This window comes from Drosophila persimilis, unplaced genomic scaffold (genome assembly GCF_003286085.1).
Source record: "Drosophila persimilis strain 14011-0111.01,24,50 unplaced genomic scaffold, DperRS2 tig00000124-arrow-pilon, whole genome shotgun sequence".
In the NCBI taxonomy this organism is placed as follows: Eukaryota; Metazoa; Arthropoda; class Insecta; order Diptera; family Drosophilidae; genus Drosophila; species Drosophila persimilis.
Genome location: NW_020825294.1, coordinates 9,540,844 through 9,558,445, shown reverse-complemented (window position 1 = coordinate 9,558,445; position 17,602 = coordinate 9,540,844). Strand labels below are relative to the sequence as shown.

General features: G+C 48.4%; 2 protein-coding genes across 2 annotated transcripts; one reads left to right on the top strand and one right to left on the bottom strand.

The window, feature by feature from the left end:
• Positions 1-1,579: 1,579 nt before the first annotated feature.
• On the top strand, positions 1,580-2,650 carry LOC113565443 (leucine-rich repeat extensin-like protein 3). The gene is made up of 2 exons (XM_026987424.1): positions 1,580-1,622; positions 1,712-2,650. The coding sequence occupies exons 1-2, from the start codon at positions 1,620-1,622 to the stop codon at positions 2,648-2,650; spliced, it is 942 nt and encodes a 313-aa protein (XP_026843225.1). The 5' UTR covers positions 1,580-1,619.
• A 2,963-nt stretch (positions 2,651-5,613) lies between these two features.
• LOC6596346 (microtubule-associated protein futsch) lies at positions 5,614-16,484 on the bottom strand. The gene is made up of 6 exons (XM_026988004.1): positions 16,198-16,484; positions 15,525-15,706; positions 14,974-15,465; positions 7,003-14,909; positions 6,836-6,942; positions 5,614-6,773 (listed from the first exon to the last, which is right to left on the bottom strand). Exons 1-6 carry the CDS (start codon positions 16,421-16,423, stop codon positions 6,304-6,306), a joined length of 9,384 nt encoding a protein of 3,127 aa, XP_026843805.1. The 5' UTR covers positions 16,424-16,484; the 3' UTR covers positions 5,614-6,303.
• Positions 16,485-17,602: the final 1,118 nt, after the last annotated feature.

Genomic DNA, 17,602 nt, shown 5'->3' with positions numbered 1-17,602 from the left:
TTACAAGTTCAGTGAGATTAAAAATAGTAACGTCTGTGGCCAAGTCCTTGAGTTTTTTTTGGACAAGCTCGAGCGCATCGTCGGCATCCAAGCATGTAGTTTGGGCCATTAGCACCGGCTAATAGTTAAATCAGATGAATTTCCACTAACCAAATCCAGTCCGAGCTTAGAGAGAGAGGGAGAGCCAGAGAGGTTAAACTTTGACATTTGGATTTTCGGGCCCTTAAATTTGTTGTGTACACACTTGCCCCCACATCACATCGATTGGATGCAAATGAGTGTTGGCGTGTCCGTGTCCGTGCTGGCTCGAGTTGCCCTATTGACATTGCAAAACCCCCACCCCATTCCCCATCCCCCATCCGATAGCGGTACGCGATAGCAGGTGAGCGGCGGACCTACCTCTACGCACACGCACACGGACACGCCGCGCATGCGCTGAAGCCGGTAGCGAAAGATGGCGATAGAGAGATGTGGAGAGAGCGCGATTGTTAACCCTTAGGAGGAGTTGTGGGGTATTTTGGAGACATTATTATGCTTATTAACTGATGGGTACAGAACAAATGCCCTTGGGTATGTTGAAAACCACTTCTGACCCATCATAAAACTTCATTGTGAATGGATCTTTATATTAAAATACTCGTACTATCTATATACGCGATGTATGATAGCATATATGTATGTACTTTTCTTTGGAATTGATTTTGTTGACAACAAAAATGGGACGAATCGGACAGCATCTGGTGGAAACCCCACCCTGGGGAAGTCACACATATCATATCATACCAAATGTACCCCTAAATGTGTGTAGAGGATATGGTATAGATAACGGCACTCAAATACGTACTAATTTGGTTATAATTATCCACTTAAAATACCAATTACCTCTTAGTATCAGAGAATTCTTAATACAAATCGGTTTGGAATATTGATATAAAGCGCAGAATATATTTCTCACTTTTTACCTGAGCATACTCGTATTTATTAAATAAATATCTTTAATTATGCGATCGGTTCATATGTAAGCTATTCAATAAAAACAACAACAAAAATATATGAGCTGCTATCCCTAAATAGATGTGGATAAATTTGAATATTATGTACTATTATGATGTGGTTAAATTGTTAAAAATGTATGAAATAAGAGAATCGCGATAATTTTGCGATATTCTGCGTGCCAAATCTTTGATAATTTCCGATAGCAATCGATTAAAATTAAAACTCTCCTAAGGATCTCCAAAGTGTTGTAGAAACAATTAGCTACAAAATTAATTTAAATAAATTAAACAAAATCATGTGATTTGATGCACGTTTACACGCCCATTGGGGGGTTAATGATCGCTCTCATCTTCTCATAACGTTTTTTTCCGCCTCTTCTTTGACAAGCTACGAAGAAGCCGAAGATCGACCGTCAAAAACGAAGAGACCGAACAAACAGTTGGCCGAAACCGAAACACACACATCTTTGGGCCAAGTCTGAACTTGGTTTTTTGGTATAAAAGTGCCGGCCCATCTGCAGTGGGTCATCATTCAGCTTCAGTGTCTCTTGGCCAAAGCTTCCCCCTCAACCCCACAAAATCCAACGAACTTTGGAGACCCTCCGTTCCAACAAATCAACAACAATGGTGAGTAGTACTCCATCGCACATCGATCAAGACTGGGGCTTCACCTCCGACTTGGACACACGGATTGCTAATCGGCTGATCTCTTCCAGAAACTCTTCGTGTTTGCTGTGTGCGCCATCGCTGTGGTTGCGGCCGATGTCTCCCATCTGAATCTGGGCGGTGGTGGCAGTGGCTACTCGTACAACAAGCCCTCGCCGTCGTTCAACATCCCATCCGCGCCAGCTCCAGCTCCTGAGTACCTGCCGCCTGTCCAGGATTTCCCCGCCCCGGCACCCGCCCCTCAGTACACGGCCCCCGCACCCGTCCAACAGTACTCCGCGCCAGCACCCGCCCCTCAGTACTCGGCCCCCGCACCCGTCCAACAGTACTCCGCGCCAGCTCCAGCTCCTGAGTACCTGCCTCCTGTCCAGGATTTCCCCGCACCGGCACCCGCCCCTCAGTACTCGGCCCCCGCACCCGCCCCTCAGTACTCCGCGCCAGCACCCGCACCACAGTACTCTGCCCCCGCACCCGTCCAACAGTACTCCGCGCCAGCTCCAGCTCCTGAGTACCTGCCACCTGTCCAGGATTTCCCCGCCCCGGCCCCTCAGTACTCGGCCCCCGCACCCGTCCAACAGTACTCCGCGCCAGCACCCGCCCCTCAGTACTCGGCCCCCGCACCCGTCCAACAGTACTCCGCGCCAGCTCCAGCTCCTGAGTACCTGCCTCCTGTCCAGGATTTCCCCGCACCGGCACCGGCCCCTCAGTACTCGGCCCCCGCACCCGTCCAACAGTACTCCGCGCCAGCACCCGCCCCTCAGTACTCGGCCCCCGCACCCGTCCAACAGTACTCCGCGCCAGCTCCAGCTCCTGAGTACCTGCCTCCTGTCCAGGATTTCCCCGCTCCGGCACCCGCCCCTCAGTACTCGGCCCCCGCGCCAGGACCAGTCTTCTCCGCTCCCGCGCCAGGACCAGTCTTCTCCGCTCCCGTGGAGCAGCAGTCGTCTGGCTACCAGTACAATGTGCCCGCCAAGCGTTTCCGCTTCTAGGCGATCAGTGATCAGTGATCAGTGATCTCCACAGCCATTCACGGGAGGGGAGGATCGACTCGCCCGCTTGTTAAATTAACAAGCGGCCTTCCCTCCCTCTTCATTGTTGTTGATTATTTGTTGTTACGCAAAGTTCCCGTTGAGATTTTTTAGCTAATAAATAAAATACAAAAATATTAAAATGTAAAAGCCAAAGAGTGTGAAATTGCGAATCGAACCACTCGAGTGAGTGTTATGCGATACCCTCTCCATTGCCTATAGATATTTAAATTTACCGCCATAAAAATCGTCATAAAATTCGCATAAGTATTGGCCGAAATAAAAGTCGACCAACAACAATGATGATTACACAAAGATGACCTTAGGTGTAGGCCATAACCACACAGCATTGGCAATCGTTACGGGACGAGAGCTCTCATCGAGATCTCACTTAAGAGAGTACGAGTGTTTGCAACGTTCAATGGCACTCGATGCAACAGATCATAGATCTTGAACGCCCTCTAGTATGGTGTTTTCAGGTCCATCTATACAGTTTTAGGGGATTAACCGAAAGAGGAACCTTCAAAAACCCCTCGAATCGATCTATAAAATGTAGGTGGATTTGTTGTGATCCCTCGAATCGATCTATAATATCAAATCAGAAGCTCATCTAATGGATGTTTGCAATTTGACTGTCGAATTTTTGTTTCTCTCCAATGAGGGGACCTTCAAAACCAGAAGTCAAACCCATATTTGCCAATTTGCAAGTACTCAATGCAGTGCCGACTATGATCTTTACGAGGCCGCCAATAGTTTTTTTTTTGCACTGAAGCAAATATTACTTATACCGTGGAACATTGTACTTAGCACCTAAGAAGTAAATATTCAACAGATGGGTTGGGTATTATGGAAACTGCAAGCAATAATATAATGCAGACTGCATTATAAAGAAGGTTAAATAATAATAGCCGGAATATGGATATGGAAATAAATATATCATATTTATAGATTACAATGTGGAGAAAAGTATACTTAAAATCTCGATGCATGAGGCAACTGGATTTTACGGTCCACTGGCTTTTAATAATTAATCTGACTATGTTAATTCATCAAACTAGTACAGATGTAAAAATATTTCATAATTAGTCGAAGATAAAACTAGTATACAAAATTCCAGGTCTCTTAGCACCTTTAAGTGGTGCACCCAGATGTTTTCTTTCAAATAGTATATGAGATATACATAGTATGTACTGTACAAATGGCTCTTTGTGTATGAATATTATGAATATGAATATTAAAAAGTGTGCTTCATAGGAGAGAATTTCAAAATGTCGGAAATAATTTGAAAATTGATTTTGGTATTCTATTAAACATAAATTTTGCCACATCACATAATAATGCCATTAAGCAAATAACTTTTTCAGCTCAGCTCTGATTTATATTGTCTCCTCTATGCAAATATAGCTATATATTTTTATGCTAATGCCACCGCTATAATGCACTACGGAGCAGATGTTAAATTTCCAAAGTTTTCACCTTTTTTTTGGCAAACATTTCGGAGTGCGAATTTTTATGCGACTTTCTAAAGCCGATTAAATAACCTTCAACACAGCTGTCAAACCATGGGACAAGTCGAGTAATATTTAAATTTTAAAACATTTTAGGAATGTGTTTGGGTGGTTGCGGTGGGAGACCAATTAGGGGGAACTTTAAGAACTGAGCCTTTAGAAAACGAGAATAGAGAACCTAATTTCTAAATGCCCATTTAGAAATAATTTCCAACGCCATCAAAATCTCCGCTTCATTTTGATAACTTAATGAAAAGAAATTCTAGCCAATGGGAATATAAAACCTGTTTTCTTTTTCCTCTACAATTACTTGTCGCCAAGTACTTATGCCAAAATAAATCTTGGTTAATGCCACAAATTCTTAAACGACCTTTAACGAGTATACTAACACTTTAGTAGCCTCAACAAAAAACCCCGAGAGATCCGACTTATTGTCACAGCAAAAAAAAAACCATAAGTTCATTTTGGATTGGCAATAAATCCAGCGATGAGATTGAGGAATTTTTTGTTATGCTATGAATAGAAAAAGCCCCTTTAAAGGAGTGTTTTTAGGATGTGCCAGTCATAAAGAAACATCCCAAAATGAAGTATATTCCTTTCTTATGTAGAGAATTGCAGTCGATCTTCCATATAGCGAATCTCAAACGGAATTCGTTACACGGAAAATTCATAGTATAAAAATCATTCTTAAAGAATATAGCAGCAATATTGCAGTGTTCTGAAAACAATTCGTTATATATAAAATTGCGTTGTATGGAAGTTCGTAATAAAATATCAACAATTGTATATTGGAGTACAAATTAAAAATAAATACAAAAACAAAACAAAAAACTACCGAAAAAATAGGAACAAAAGTATAACCCAAACATAATTTTAAGTGCGTACTAGTGGGGACTGCTAAATGGATAGGTATAAGATTAACCAGTATTTAAAGTACATATTAATAAATTAGTGACTATATCCAAAACAGATATATTTATAATACTTTCTGAAGTCGCAAAGGAAAAAGAATGCTAAAAAGGTACTTTAAACCCATTAAGTGCCAATGGGTATTTAAATATTTAAAGGATGAAACTTCAAGAATTTTATCGACAAACTGGTGAAAGATACCGAAGTAATTATTATTTTTAAATAAAGAGGAAAAGATGGTTCTACGAGTAGAATTTTTAAACAGCATAACTTTACGGGGTTTACCTACAAAAAATTCCCCTCTGAAAATATAATTTTATAGCGGACTGAAAAATGCAAGCGCAATCGTGTTATGGTACCAAAGGCAAAAATATCAGGCAAATCGCACGGTTCGTTGAGGATCGGCCCCTGATGGGTTGCACAAAAAGAAACAGTTCTATATATATAGTTATATTTTGTAACTAATGATAAATAGTTTTATTTTTGTTGTTATATTAATACACGGTTGTCGGTTGTCCTCTTTGATTCTAGTATACCATGATGATGTTTTTCTGTTTTCTGTTTAAGGAAAATTTAATTTGTATAACATACAGCAACCACACATTTTATCGTATCATTTGTTTAGTTAATCGTTAGGTTAATCACTATAATTAGTTTACAATGTCAATTGCGTTACAAAGATTGCGTTTTGTATATATGTATATCCATCTATAGCCTATGATTTTCTCGTATGATTCCATTTATTTATTATGTATATTTTGTAGGTGTTTTTTAGTTTTTAATGGTATGTATCATATTTAACTTAGTGGATCGAATAATATACAGCTAAATTTAAAATACTAGACGTAGTTGATGGTTTCTCTAAGAGCACAGAAAGTAATGACGCGCAAGGGGGAAATAAATTAAATTGGAAATTGGATTGGAAATTGTGAAGAGAATTTTCAATTTCCAGGCTAAAAAAAAATTGAACGAAACGAACGTACAAGTTGAAAAGACAGGAAACTCTTCTCCTGGGGTCATATGACCATTTATATTGTTTAGGTTTTAGGATTCAATTTCCAATAAGTGGCCTAAAGCAGAGGTTAGGCTGCCTCCAACATCTTCCTCTATACACGTGTGTACTATATCGTCCCTTCCTTACAGGCTACATTTATGTACAATATCTCTCGTTTATTTTTAGGCGCCCAGCGGCGCTTGTTATGTGTCGTAGTCGTCCTGCTGGGAGCTAAAGTAGCTCACCAAGCCACTGAACTCTCCCACAGCCGGGCCGCTGGCCACTGGCGGCGGTCCACTGGTGTCGTGCGCCGAGCCAGAATCCTCTTCTGCAATGACCGCTGGCGAGCCAACAGCTCGCGCAGCGGCCGCCTCAACCACGCCCACGGCCATTGGGGACTTGGCTATGGGGGGATATGCCTCCAGGGTCGTCAGTTTCTTGCTCGTTATCACCGATGGCGGTGGTGGCTGCGGCTGCGGCTTGTGGCCTATTAATTCCGCGGGTGGCGGTGCCGGAGCGGGAGCTGGGGACTTGCCACGCGTCAAAGCGGACACCGAGTGATTTGTGGGCGTCACGGGGGGTGGTGCACTAACTATCACCGAACTGGGGGCTGCATGGGCGGGTGGAGTGGTCAACGGAGGCGGCGGATAGTAGCCATACGGTGGATAGCCGCCTAGAAAGACACACAGAGATTAGATAACCTTCTGGGCGTCAGAGCCACTTCCATCTACTTACGTGCTCCTGCCACATAATCCACGGAGCCGGGACGCATATTACCAGGGGGTCCTGGGGGTCCAACACGAGGCGGATAATTGGGATTGCCATAAATGGGAGGACCTCGGCTAGAAAATACAATGGAAATGATCACAAGATTCCTGCATTGAGAGCTCGAAAGCACTAACCTGTAGGGATTCAGATGAGGAGAGGCATGTCTCGCTGGGGGCGGTCCTGAGCCGTAGACTCCTCCCAGTGGCGGGCCACCATGATGTTCCGCTCCGTGCATGTACGGGGGACGCGTATTGGGCGGCGCCCCACTGCTGGCTGTCGACGTGGGCGGTGGCGCTCCCCGCAGCGGTGGCGGCTGTCCATAGGTGGGACGCATGGCTGAGTGGGGTGGCGGCAAGCCGGGTGGCATTTGCGGACGCAGCAGATGACGTGGTGGACCCGGCGACGAGGCAGGGCCTACCCCAGATGATGGCGAACGAGATCCCGGTGCAGATGTGGGCGGCGGAAGCGGTTGCCCGTAGAAACGAGCCAGTTCCGCGCTGCTGGGATACATCCCGGTGGGGGGACCGCGTACATGCGGATGGGCTGACAGATGCGTGGGCATTCGCGTGATCACCGAGGCCTGCGAAGAGGCGGCAACTGTTGTGGGAGGAGGCCCGTCTTCATGGGGTTTAAATAGCTGCGCACTGGGCACTCCCTTAATCTTGTCCACGGGAGGAGCCGGTATTCCGGGTGTCGTCGAGGCAGCCGTGACGGCCGCTGCAGTCTGTTGCTTCTGCAGTTGATCCCGCAGAGGCGTCACCTTTTTCCGGCGTCCACGGGGCTTGCTATCCACTGGAGGAGGAGGCCCAGCCGCCTGGGGCTCGGGGGCACGCACTGCAGCCTGTTGCGTGGCCACAGTGGCCTGATGCATCAGATGGGCCGCTGCAGCCGAGGGCATGGACATGACTAGTGGCAAATGCTGAGTAGAAGGCGGTGGCGGTGGATAGTTCCCGCGACCCAGGGGCTGGCCGAGGGGAGCGGACAGGGCGTTCTGCAGCAGCTGCATGGCCTGTGGGGGCGGCACCGTCTGCGAGAGATGACGCTGCAGCATGGGATGCATCCCGTGTGGCGGCGGCAGCAGGGATGCAGGTGGCCCGTGCTGTCCGGGCCCCGGAAACTGATGACGCAGCAGAGGCGGATGCATGGTGGGCATGGGCAGACGCTTCCGATGCGGCTCCTGCAGTCCCGACGGCGGGGCCGCAGCGGCATGAGGAGCTGGCGGAATCGGGGCCGCCTCTGGGGGGGCGGACACTTTGCTAGCCTTCGCCTTGGCGGGTGTCGTGCGCAGCACCTCCTCGGGGCCGGGCAGCTCTCTGGCTGCCGCTGCACTGAACTGCTCCTCCTCTTCGACCATCCGGGCAATGGCATCCTCCATGTCCTCGGGCAGATCGGCGTCGTCCAGCATCATCTCGGCATCGTCCAGCTCCTCCTCCTCCTTGTCGTCCAGGTCGCCAATCGCCTCGCCCTTGCGCTGCAGATAGTCAATGTCCAGGACTTTGGCCTGACGGATCACCGACAGCGGCACTGTGGACAGGGAATCCCCACCAGCTGGGCCCTTGCTGGGCGTTCGCTTCTCCGGTCCGCCGCCGGGGGGCACCTGTCCTGGAGCCGCTCCCTTGATGGGCGTCAGGCGGGGCGTGGCCGCCAGCTTGGCTCCTTCGGCGTTCTTTTCGGCCAGCATCCGTTTGATCTCCTCCTGCTTCTGGATGAACTTCTGTCGCTCCTCGGGCGGTGTGTCGGGACGATGGACCCCCGGCTTGATGCCGCCGTCCGAGCTGTCGTCGTCAAAGTCCTCGATGTAGGCATAGCGACGTCCTCGCGTGCGTGTCCTCTCATCTGAAGCGGCTCCCTCGTCCTCGTCGGAGGAGGGCGGCTTCTTCTTCTTGGACTTGCCTTTGCCCTTGCCCGTCTGGACGGTGGAGGCACTGGGCTTCAGTGGCTGTGAGCGTGGCTGCTTGCCCGAGCCCTTGCCGGAGGTCGGTGCCCCTTCGTCGTCGTCCTCATCCTCTTCCTCCGGCTCGCTTTCGCTTATGTCATCGTCGGAGTACTCCAAACGCTTCGGTTTCTTTGCCGGCTGCACGGGCTTCTTCAGTTTCGGGGATTTTCTGGCTATTCCCGCGGCCGAGCTGCAGCTCTTTTTGTTGGTTTTCTTCTTTTTGGATGGATGCCAGGCCCCATCTTCGCTCTCGCTGGTGGTGTCGTCGCACAGATCCGCACTGTCCATGTTTTCGGTGAGCTCTGAGCCATTGTCCTCGTCGTCGTCCGTCTCGGTTTCCGTGTAGTCGGAGTCCTCCTTCTTTTTCTTCTTGGACTTGGGCTTCTTTTGCTCCTCTTCGCTTTCGTCGCTCTCCTCCACCACGAATTTGCGATCCTTGCGGCGCTCTCGAGCGGCTCTTCTGGCCGCCTTCCGCTGCTTCTTGCCGCCCCTCGGTCGTCTGTACATCTCCAGGCTGGAGTCCGAGTCATCGGAGGCCGACTGGGAGGTGTCCTCGTCGGTGTAACTGGAGGTCTTGAAGTCCTCATCGCTGCCATGATCCTCCTCGGAGCTCACATCGAGTGTAGTCAGCTTTCTGGGTTTCTTTTTCGCTGGCGGCTGCTTCGATTTGCTGCGCTTGAGAGGAACTTCATCGTCGTCGTCAGAGCTGCTGCTGGATTTAGCTGCTTTTTCCTCCTTTACGGAGGCAGGAGCCTTCTCCTCGGGCTCCTCCTCATCCTCTGGCAAGTCATCACGTCGCGCCTTCTCCTTGTCCGCCTCGATAATGGTGGAAATGTCTTTGCCACGGCCAAGATTACCCGCTCCGGCCGCCTCATCCATTTCCTTTTTGAGGGCAGAATTGATCAGATCATCGTACTCGTTGAGGCGATAGCTGACATTGATCTGCCGTCGCTTGCGCAGCTTGTAGATGGGCTCGTCGTCCGAGTCCGAGAAGCTGCTGCTGTTGCTGCTCGAACCAGAGCCGGAGGCACTGCCACCGGACTGGCTCTTGCCGGCGCCGCTGCTGCAGTCCGAGTCGCCTCCACGGCGTCGTCTTGTGCCGCGTTTGGCCGCCTTGCGATTGCTGCGCCCGTCGCCGCGTCGTCTCTTGGGTTTGTCCGCCTTGCTCTGCTTGCTGGCCACCTCGTCGCGATCATCATCATCGTCGTCGTCGTCATCGTCGTGGCCCACCGCCTTGGAGGCCTCACGATCTTCGGCCAGCTTCACGGCCTCGCGCTCCTGTCGCTCTCGCTCGGCCACCTCAGCCAGACGCTTCTCCTGCTGCTTGTGCGCCACCATCTGATCGAAACGCTGGAGCTGCTGCTCCAAGGCCACAATGAGATGCTCCTGCTGGCAGGGCGGACAATGCCAGTCGCCCTCGGGGATGTAAAACAGCACCGGGGACAGGCAGGAGCAGTGATAGCCCTTGTTGCAGTCCGGCGTATCGCAGAGGAGTATCCATTCGGGATGGTCCGATTTGCCGCACTCGTTGCATGCCTCGTCCGCATCGTAGTCCTCTTCGTTTTCCTTGCGCACTGTGCGGGCACGCTTCATGGGCACCACCTGGGACTCATCTTCCAGCTCCGACTCCGGGGAGAATTCATGATCCGAACGGAAGAGCGGAGACCCAGGGTCCGTGTCGTAGTGCGGTGGTTCCTCTTCCTCCTCCTCGCTGTCCGCCTGTTGATCCGAGTCCGAGGACCAACCGTCTTTGCCCGGCAGCTTCTTTTTCTTCTTTTTAGCCTCCTCCGCTTCGCTGGCCTCGGATGACTCGTCCTCCTCCTCCTCGCTCCTCGAAGGCTCTGGGACCGTAGGATCTGTTTCTTTTTGGGCCTTCTTTTTCTTCTTGAGCTCCTGCTTCATGGACCGCAGGGCCACTTCCTCCTGCTTGCGGCGCTCGGCCTCCTCCTTGATCTTCTGCTGGGCAATGCGTCGCGACTGACGCACTGGCGTCTCAGAGTCGACGCATTCAATGATGTTCGTGGTGTCCACATCTCGCTTCTTGCGCGGACCACGTCCACGTCCCACTGGCTTCGCAGATGCTGGCTCTTCTTCCTTGGTTTCGCTGACTTTTGACTCACTTTCCAGGGGATCCATATCGTTGCATTCCTCATTTAAGGGGTCGTCTGGTTCCGGGAGTGCCTGCTCTTTGAGGGGTTCCTCTTTGAGGGGCTTTTTCGGTGAGGGTTCCTGCTCTTTGAGGGGTTTTTTAGGAAGAGGTTCCTCCTTTTTCACTGCAGTTTCTGTTTTTATTTGAGTCTTCAATTTGGTAGCCACTTTGGGGAGCTCTTCAGTATCCTCATCATCCTGCTCTTCGTCGGATTCGTGCTTCACTTCTGGCTTTGCTTCTGGCATGGGTTTCTCCTTGGCTCCTCCGCCGCGCGTTCGTTTGGGTTGCGGCAGTTCGGAATAAACGACTGCTGCCCCACCCCGACGCCCTGAACGACGAGCAGAGCCTTCAGGAGGGGAGGAACTCTCCTTTGAGGGCAGCGGCGGCGTTGTCTCTTTGACTGGAAGACTTTGTGGTGGCGATGGGGTCTTCTCTTTGATCTGGGCTGGCACTGGATCCTTTTCTTTCTCTTGCACTGCCACTGGTGTCTTCTCTTTCACCTGTGCTGGGACTGAAATTTTTTCTTTGACATCGGCTGGGGTTGGCGACCTCTCCTTGACTGCCGGTAGCGTTGGAGGAGCCTTCACCATTGTTGGCGGTGCCACTGGAGCCTCTATGATTGGGATCTTCTCGTTTGCTGGTGGCGGTGACGTTTCCTTCGCCGAGGCTCGTGCTGGCGACACAGACCTTTTCTTAGCGGGTGGCGGTGCCTTCTCCTTTGCTGCTGGCGGCGAAGGAGCCTTCTCCTTGGAAGGAGAGGGTAGCACACCCTTATCCTTGACTGTGTCTGTCGCCAAAGCTTCGTCTGTCTCTTTGGCTGGCGGAGACTTTTCTTTAGATGGAGGCAGCACCAAAGGTCTCTTCGTGGCTGGTGGCGGAGACGGATCCCTCTGCTTGATAGGTGGTTCTGACACAATCTTCTCCTTGACTGGAAGAGAAGGCGATGGAAGCTTTTGGTTGGTTTGGAGATGCTTTTCCTTGGCTCGTGCCGTCTGATCCGCTTCTTCCTCGATGTCCTGCTCGTTGTTGCGTTTCAATTTCTCGCTAACAGCCGGGGGTGCCTCGCTGCCCGATGATTCCTTGGAATCCTTGGCATCCTCGCTGCTGCGACGCTTGCGTTGACGCTCTTCCAGGACAGCAAGTGGCGGCGGTGCAGGTACGGGAGGAACTGTGGGCGCTACTGTTTCGCTATTCGTACGCTTCCTGGGTATGGCCTCCTCGTCGCTCTCCTCCTGCCGCATCTGCGTGAGCAGGTTCTTCTTCAGTGGCTTTGTTATCGGCGATTTCTTGGGATGACTGAAGGATGGGGCGGCTGGAGTAGCTTCTCTAATAGGCGGTGGCATGCTCTCCGGCAGAGTCATAGTCGTCGGCGCCGGTTCTGTGGGCTTATCGAGCACCTTGTCGGGCTCCTTTTCTGGCAATTTTTCGGGCAGGAACTCTGGCACCTTTTCGGGCGTTTTCTTGAGTTTCTTTTCGATAATCTCGGCGAGAGTTGGCTTCTGTTTGGTCACGGGTGCCTTCTCCAAGTGCCTCTTGGGAGCTATAATCTTGCGTCGACTGCGTGGATCTTCTTCGCCGCTGGAGGAGGTCGTCTCCTCGACCAGTGTCTTTTGGGCCTCAAATTTGCGACGTGCCTCCACATTTGAGCTCTTGGGGCGCATCTTAATGCGTTTTCCCCCCACATCCAGATCATCCAGGGCATCAGCATCTTCCTCCTCGGGCTGCTGGGCATCCACTTCGCTTTCGGAGGTGGATGGTCGGACGGGAGCGGGCACAAAGTCATTGAGACGTCGCTTGCGGTTGGGCAGAACAGACGACGGCTTGATATTGGTTGATAGAGCGAGTTTAGGTACAGATTCTACAGCTGGAGCTTCCCCTGTCAGAGATTTGCCTTCATTGTTAGGATTAGGGATTGGGGCCTTGGAAGTGCTAGGCAAATCACTTTGTATATTTTCGGATGGCTTTTCTTTATCGTGAGAGCCATTATTGCTAGTTTCGGACTTCTTTTCGGTTGTAGCCGGTTCGGAAAGGGGTTTAGGCGGCTCTTTCAGGAGCATAACCGATTCGGGGATGGTTTTAGGCTGCTCTTTGGGAGGCATAACCGCTTCGGCGACACTTTTAGACTGCTCTGTGGGCATAACTGTTTCGGCTACGATCTTAGTCTGCTCCTTGGGCGGCAATGTGGAATTATTGTCTTTTGGAAAGGTTTTTCTGCTGTTTAGAGGCAGAGTCCCATCAACCGTTTCCTTAACCGGTTCTGGGGATGTTTCCTCAGCCTTTATGGACTTTTCAGTATCAGTTTTGTATAGGCTAGTGGCTGCAGGGGCAACAGATTCCTTCTCGTTGCTAGTTTTCACTTTGGAATCATCTGAAATCTTCTTGGAATCCTCCACAAAGGTTTTTAAATCACTTTTAACCGTTTCGCAATCTTTCTCAACCTGTTTTTCCCCATCTATGGCTTCATTTTCGGTTTGTTTTGCATTGCTTTGTTCCGTTTTATTCGAAATAGCGTTTGCACAGCTTTTAATAGCTTCAGAAGTGGTTCTAACTGTTTCAGGGCTGCTTTTAGGCGTTTCAGAGCTGCTCTTAACCGTTTTAGCACTGCTTTGAATCGTTTCAGGGCTGCTTTTAATCGTTTCAGGGCTGCTTTTAACATTTTCAACACAGATTTTGGCCAATTCTAAGCTGCTTTTAGCCGATTCCTTATCAGTTAATAAAGGTTTAACGACTTTGGAGACCTCAATTTCTGTTGGAACTGGCCCATTATCGTTAGCAATTGCTTCAGGTTGAGTTTCCTTGGTTTCATTAGCGTTTGAGCTGCCTTTAGGACTCTTAATGACTTCCACAGACCCTTTGCTGCATGCCGAAGCTTCTTTCTCTGGAGTTGACTCATTTTCCGAGTGATTTTCCAACTCTTTTTCAATTGTATTATTCGCTTTGCTTTCTTTAATGTCATCTTTTAGTGTTGTTGCATTTTCTTCGATTGCTTTGGAGATTTTCTCATTCGTTTCAATCACTTTGATCTTGTAGTCTGGCTGTTCTGTGCTTGCTGCTTCCTGGGGCTCTTCATCCCCAGCTTCTTCTGAGATTTCCTTTGTTTCGTTGTCCGTTTTGGCTGCTGCCTCCTCTGCGGTTTGGGGCTCCTCCTTGCGGTCACTGCCGTTGCGTGGTGGTGTTCCCTCTCTGGTGCTGGTGCCTTCTCTCTCCCCGTTGGTCTTCTCCTCGTTTAGACTATCGAAAATGCTTCGTTTCGCTTCCTGCTTTGGTGTTTGCTTAATGGGACTCAGCTTCAGGCAGCCGGGTTCACCGAAAAAAAATGTGGCCTTTGGCTCAGAATGCGTTGGTGGGGACGCCGCTGTCGCCGCCGCTGGATCTTCCGCAGGAGCTTCGTTTTTGCCATTTCCCACGAGACACTCGGCGCCACTGCCCATGCCCATGACATGGATGACAGCCTCCTCGATGGTTTCACTCAGCTCCAGTACATTGTCGTCCGTTTCGTGATCGAAATTGTTTAGGAAAATGCCATCGTTCGGGTAGGGAGTGGCATCACAGTCGCTGCCTGATCCCTGGCCGCTCACCGTCATGGTGGGCTCTTCAATGGCTTCGCCCACTTCGTCCTCGTCTTCTTCTTCGTCATCCTCTTCGATATCCGCTGCAGCACTGTCGATATCGTCATCATCATCATCATCTCCACTGCCCTCCTCTTCTTCGGCCTCATCCAGTTCCGAGTCGTCATCTTCCTCCTCCTCGCCCGATTCGGCATCGTTTTCATCCTTTGTGCTTTCGTAGCGGCTTGGTTTTTTGATGCGTTTGGTGTCCAACAATGTGGGCCGATGTTTCTTTTGTTGCTCCTCCAGCGATTCTGTGGGACTGCGCTCCACATCCTCAATGGAACGTTTCTTGGCAGGAGCGGGTGAGCAGCTGCCTCCCAGTTTTGTTTGTGTGATGAGCAGTGGCTGAAAAACAAAACGAACATAGAATAAGGTATTGCCGATTCAAGGCACTATCTAATATACTTACCTTGACCCTTTTGGCCTTTTGTTCGTCTTGATCGGGAGAGCGCAGTTTGATCTTCAAATTGGGCACCAATTTCGCTGGCTCCTGCTTGATTTGTGGCTTCGCCTGCTCCTCGTCCTCTTCCTCTCCCTCGCCTTCATTGTCGTCCTCTTCTTCCTTCTCCTCGGGTGGTGGGGGCTTGGCAGGGCAACTATTACTGCTGCTCGTGTCCTCATCCGCCTCGCCAATATCCTTGGAGGGCAGCACCACCTCATTGCCACGCAGCCTGGCTATTAGATTCACAAATTCATCCCTATTGGTGGCCACCACCTGCCAGATCTCCTCATCCAGATGCTCCTGATAGATGCGCAGATTGCAGTCATCATCCTGGGTCAACCAGTAGGCGTGCCCCAGTCGATCACGACCAATAGGCTCCGATCGCAGGGTATTGGAATTCTGCGTGAGTATGTGGGCACGAAATTTGACATTGCGCTCGAATTGGCTCTCCAGGAGTTCCTAAAAATGGTAAGAAATTTTAGATATATGGTATATTGAGGGGTGGGGATTGATCTTACCCGAAATATCCTTAGTTTGACTTTTAGGCTCGAGTTTTTATAGCCAAAACGTTCGATTTCCCAGGCATCTTGGAGAGAATATCCGAAACAGAATTTACTGAGCGCCGATTCCCAGCTCTTCTCGTGCACCGTTTTGCGGGTCTTTCGCAGGAGTTTGATATGCAAATCCTTCAGTTCAGGAACTTTAATATGATTACAAATGTATTATTTATTATTCATTTAATTCTCTTATTTGTTTGTGCAACTCTGCAACGATTTCTCTTTCATTCACAAATGCAACACTGCAGCTCGCTCTCTTTTACTGTTCTCACCTCTCTCTCTCACTCTCTGTTTTACTAATGCACTTACTTCACCGCGATCTCGCTCTTACTGCTTTACTAATGCAATTACTACACAAACACACGAATTACAGCTCTCTCTTTCAATGAGTGTTGTCAAAAGAGAGAGCAAAAATTAGCTGGTATTTCCCAAGCAATTACAAATTATGGACAACACACAAATTTCTCATGAAAAGCCACCTCAAATTTATGCAGCTTTTATATAACTTGACTAATAAAGTTTTTCCTTTTGTTAAATTTAATTTTTAGAAGCAAAAACGCTGATTCAATTCTGCTCTCGTTCTCTCTCACAAACACACATAACACTTGACACTCACTCACACACTTGCACTCACCTTCATCGTTGTTTGTCAACCACTCCTGCAAATGCTTAAAATTCGGCAAAATCAGGCCCAAATCTTTGGCGAATTTTTGCAAAAACGCACAAATTACTGCAAAGTCAGGATCATTTGCACATGAATGCAGTGTAGTGCTCAGGGCATCCTCATCTTTACATTCCTCTGTTATTGCCTCTGTTGGTATTGTGGTCGCCGCTGCAGCCGTAGCTGAGGACGCCGCCATTTTTCATGCGTCCCCGAAACGGACCGAGAAAATTTCTTGTAGCACACGAAAGAAATCTTTGGGTATATACTACACGGATAAAATCGAATTATTTACACTAAAATGACATGGCATTTGTCTAAGTTTTAAGCGTTTTTATTGCACATCACTGTATTGCATCAATTTGTCATATTTGTGAATCCAAATTTGTCCTTTTACATATTAAATTCGTGCTTTAAAACAAAAGAAAACAATTCGGTCGCTCTTCAACAGTGTGACCGCGGACTTATCGACAAAATATACTGTCCGACCCTCAGAAATATAGCAAAATAATGCGTTTAATTTAAAAAATATGCCATAAATATACTGACGAGTTCAAGTTCTATTATACATATTCCTTGTTATTGATATTCCGTGGAATATTACTAGATATATTGCACATTTAGCCATGCGCACATAATTTTATACGATTGATGAATTAATTTTCTACTTAACTGGCCTATTCTTAATACTTGCTTTTATTGGATTTCTATATGCCGTCGAAAATGAAATTTAATAGATTGATTCGGTCGCAAACTCTTTAACAGTGTGACCGCCGACTTATCAATCAAATTTACCTCAGAAATATACCCAAATATAGGGTCTCATTTTCAAAATATACCTTAAATATACCGATGAAAAACCGAACTGAGCCCACTTAAATTCCCATCTATTTAAACTGGATAACAACTTGAGTTAAGCCGCTGAAAATGATAAAAATAATAATAGCAGTAATTACTCTTGTAGATCCATCCTATCCATTATCTTTACTTAAGCAAAAGATCACGGCATCTTTCACCTGAACTGCGCTAAAATTCATCAAGATTAATAATTTTCGTAGAGTTTATCGATAAGCTTATTTTAAGTACTCTTATTTATTGAATTGTGTCTAAAATAAGGTCTAAACTAAAAAGGTCAACAAAAAATTGAATTAAAAAACGTAAGTAAAACGATTGAAACGGAAGTGTATATGGAATGAGTCTAGTGTTGTGTTGCTCATGAGTGAGTGAATAAAAAAGAGTTGTTCACTTAAGTGAGCAACTGAACATGTTCCTTCGAAACTGTTATTTTTTGTTCACTTGTTCATTTTTGCTGACTTGTTCTCTACTCACTTTTTGAGCAATTTTGCTCCTCATAGGGCATTTTGCGCTCTGGCAGTTG

Excerpts from the sequence above, each read along its gene's own strand:
- LOC6596346 (XM_026988004.1), bottom strand. The coding sequence starts at position 16,423 with ATGGCGGCGTCCTCAGCTACGGCTGCAGCGGCGACCACAATACCAACA. Across the intron at positions 15,707-16,197 it reads GTTGACAAACAACGATGAAG|TTCCTGAACTGAAGGATTTG; the intron begins GTGAGTGCAAGT and ends ATCATATTAAAG. Across the intron at positions 6,774-6,835 it reads GGATTATGTGGCAGGAGCAC|GCGGCTATCCACCGTATGGC; the intron begins GTAAGTAGATGG and ends GTGTCTTTCTAG.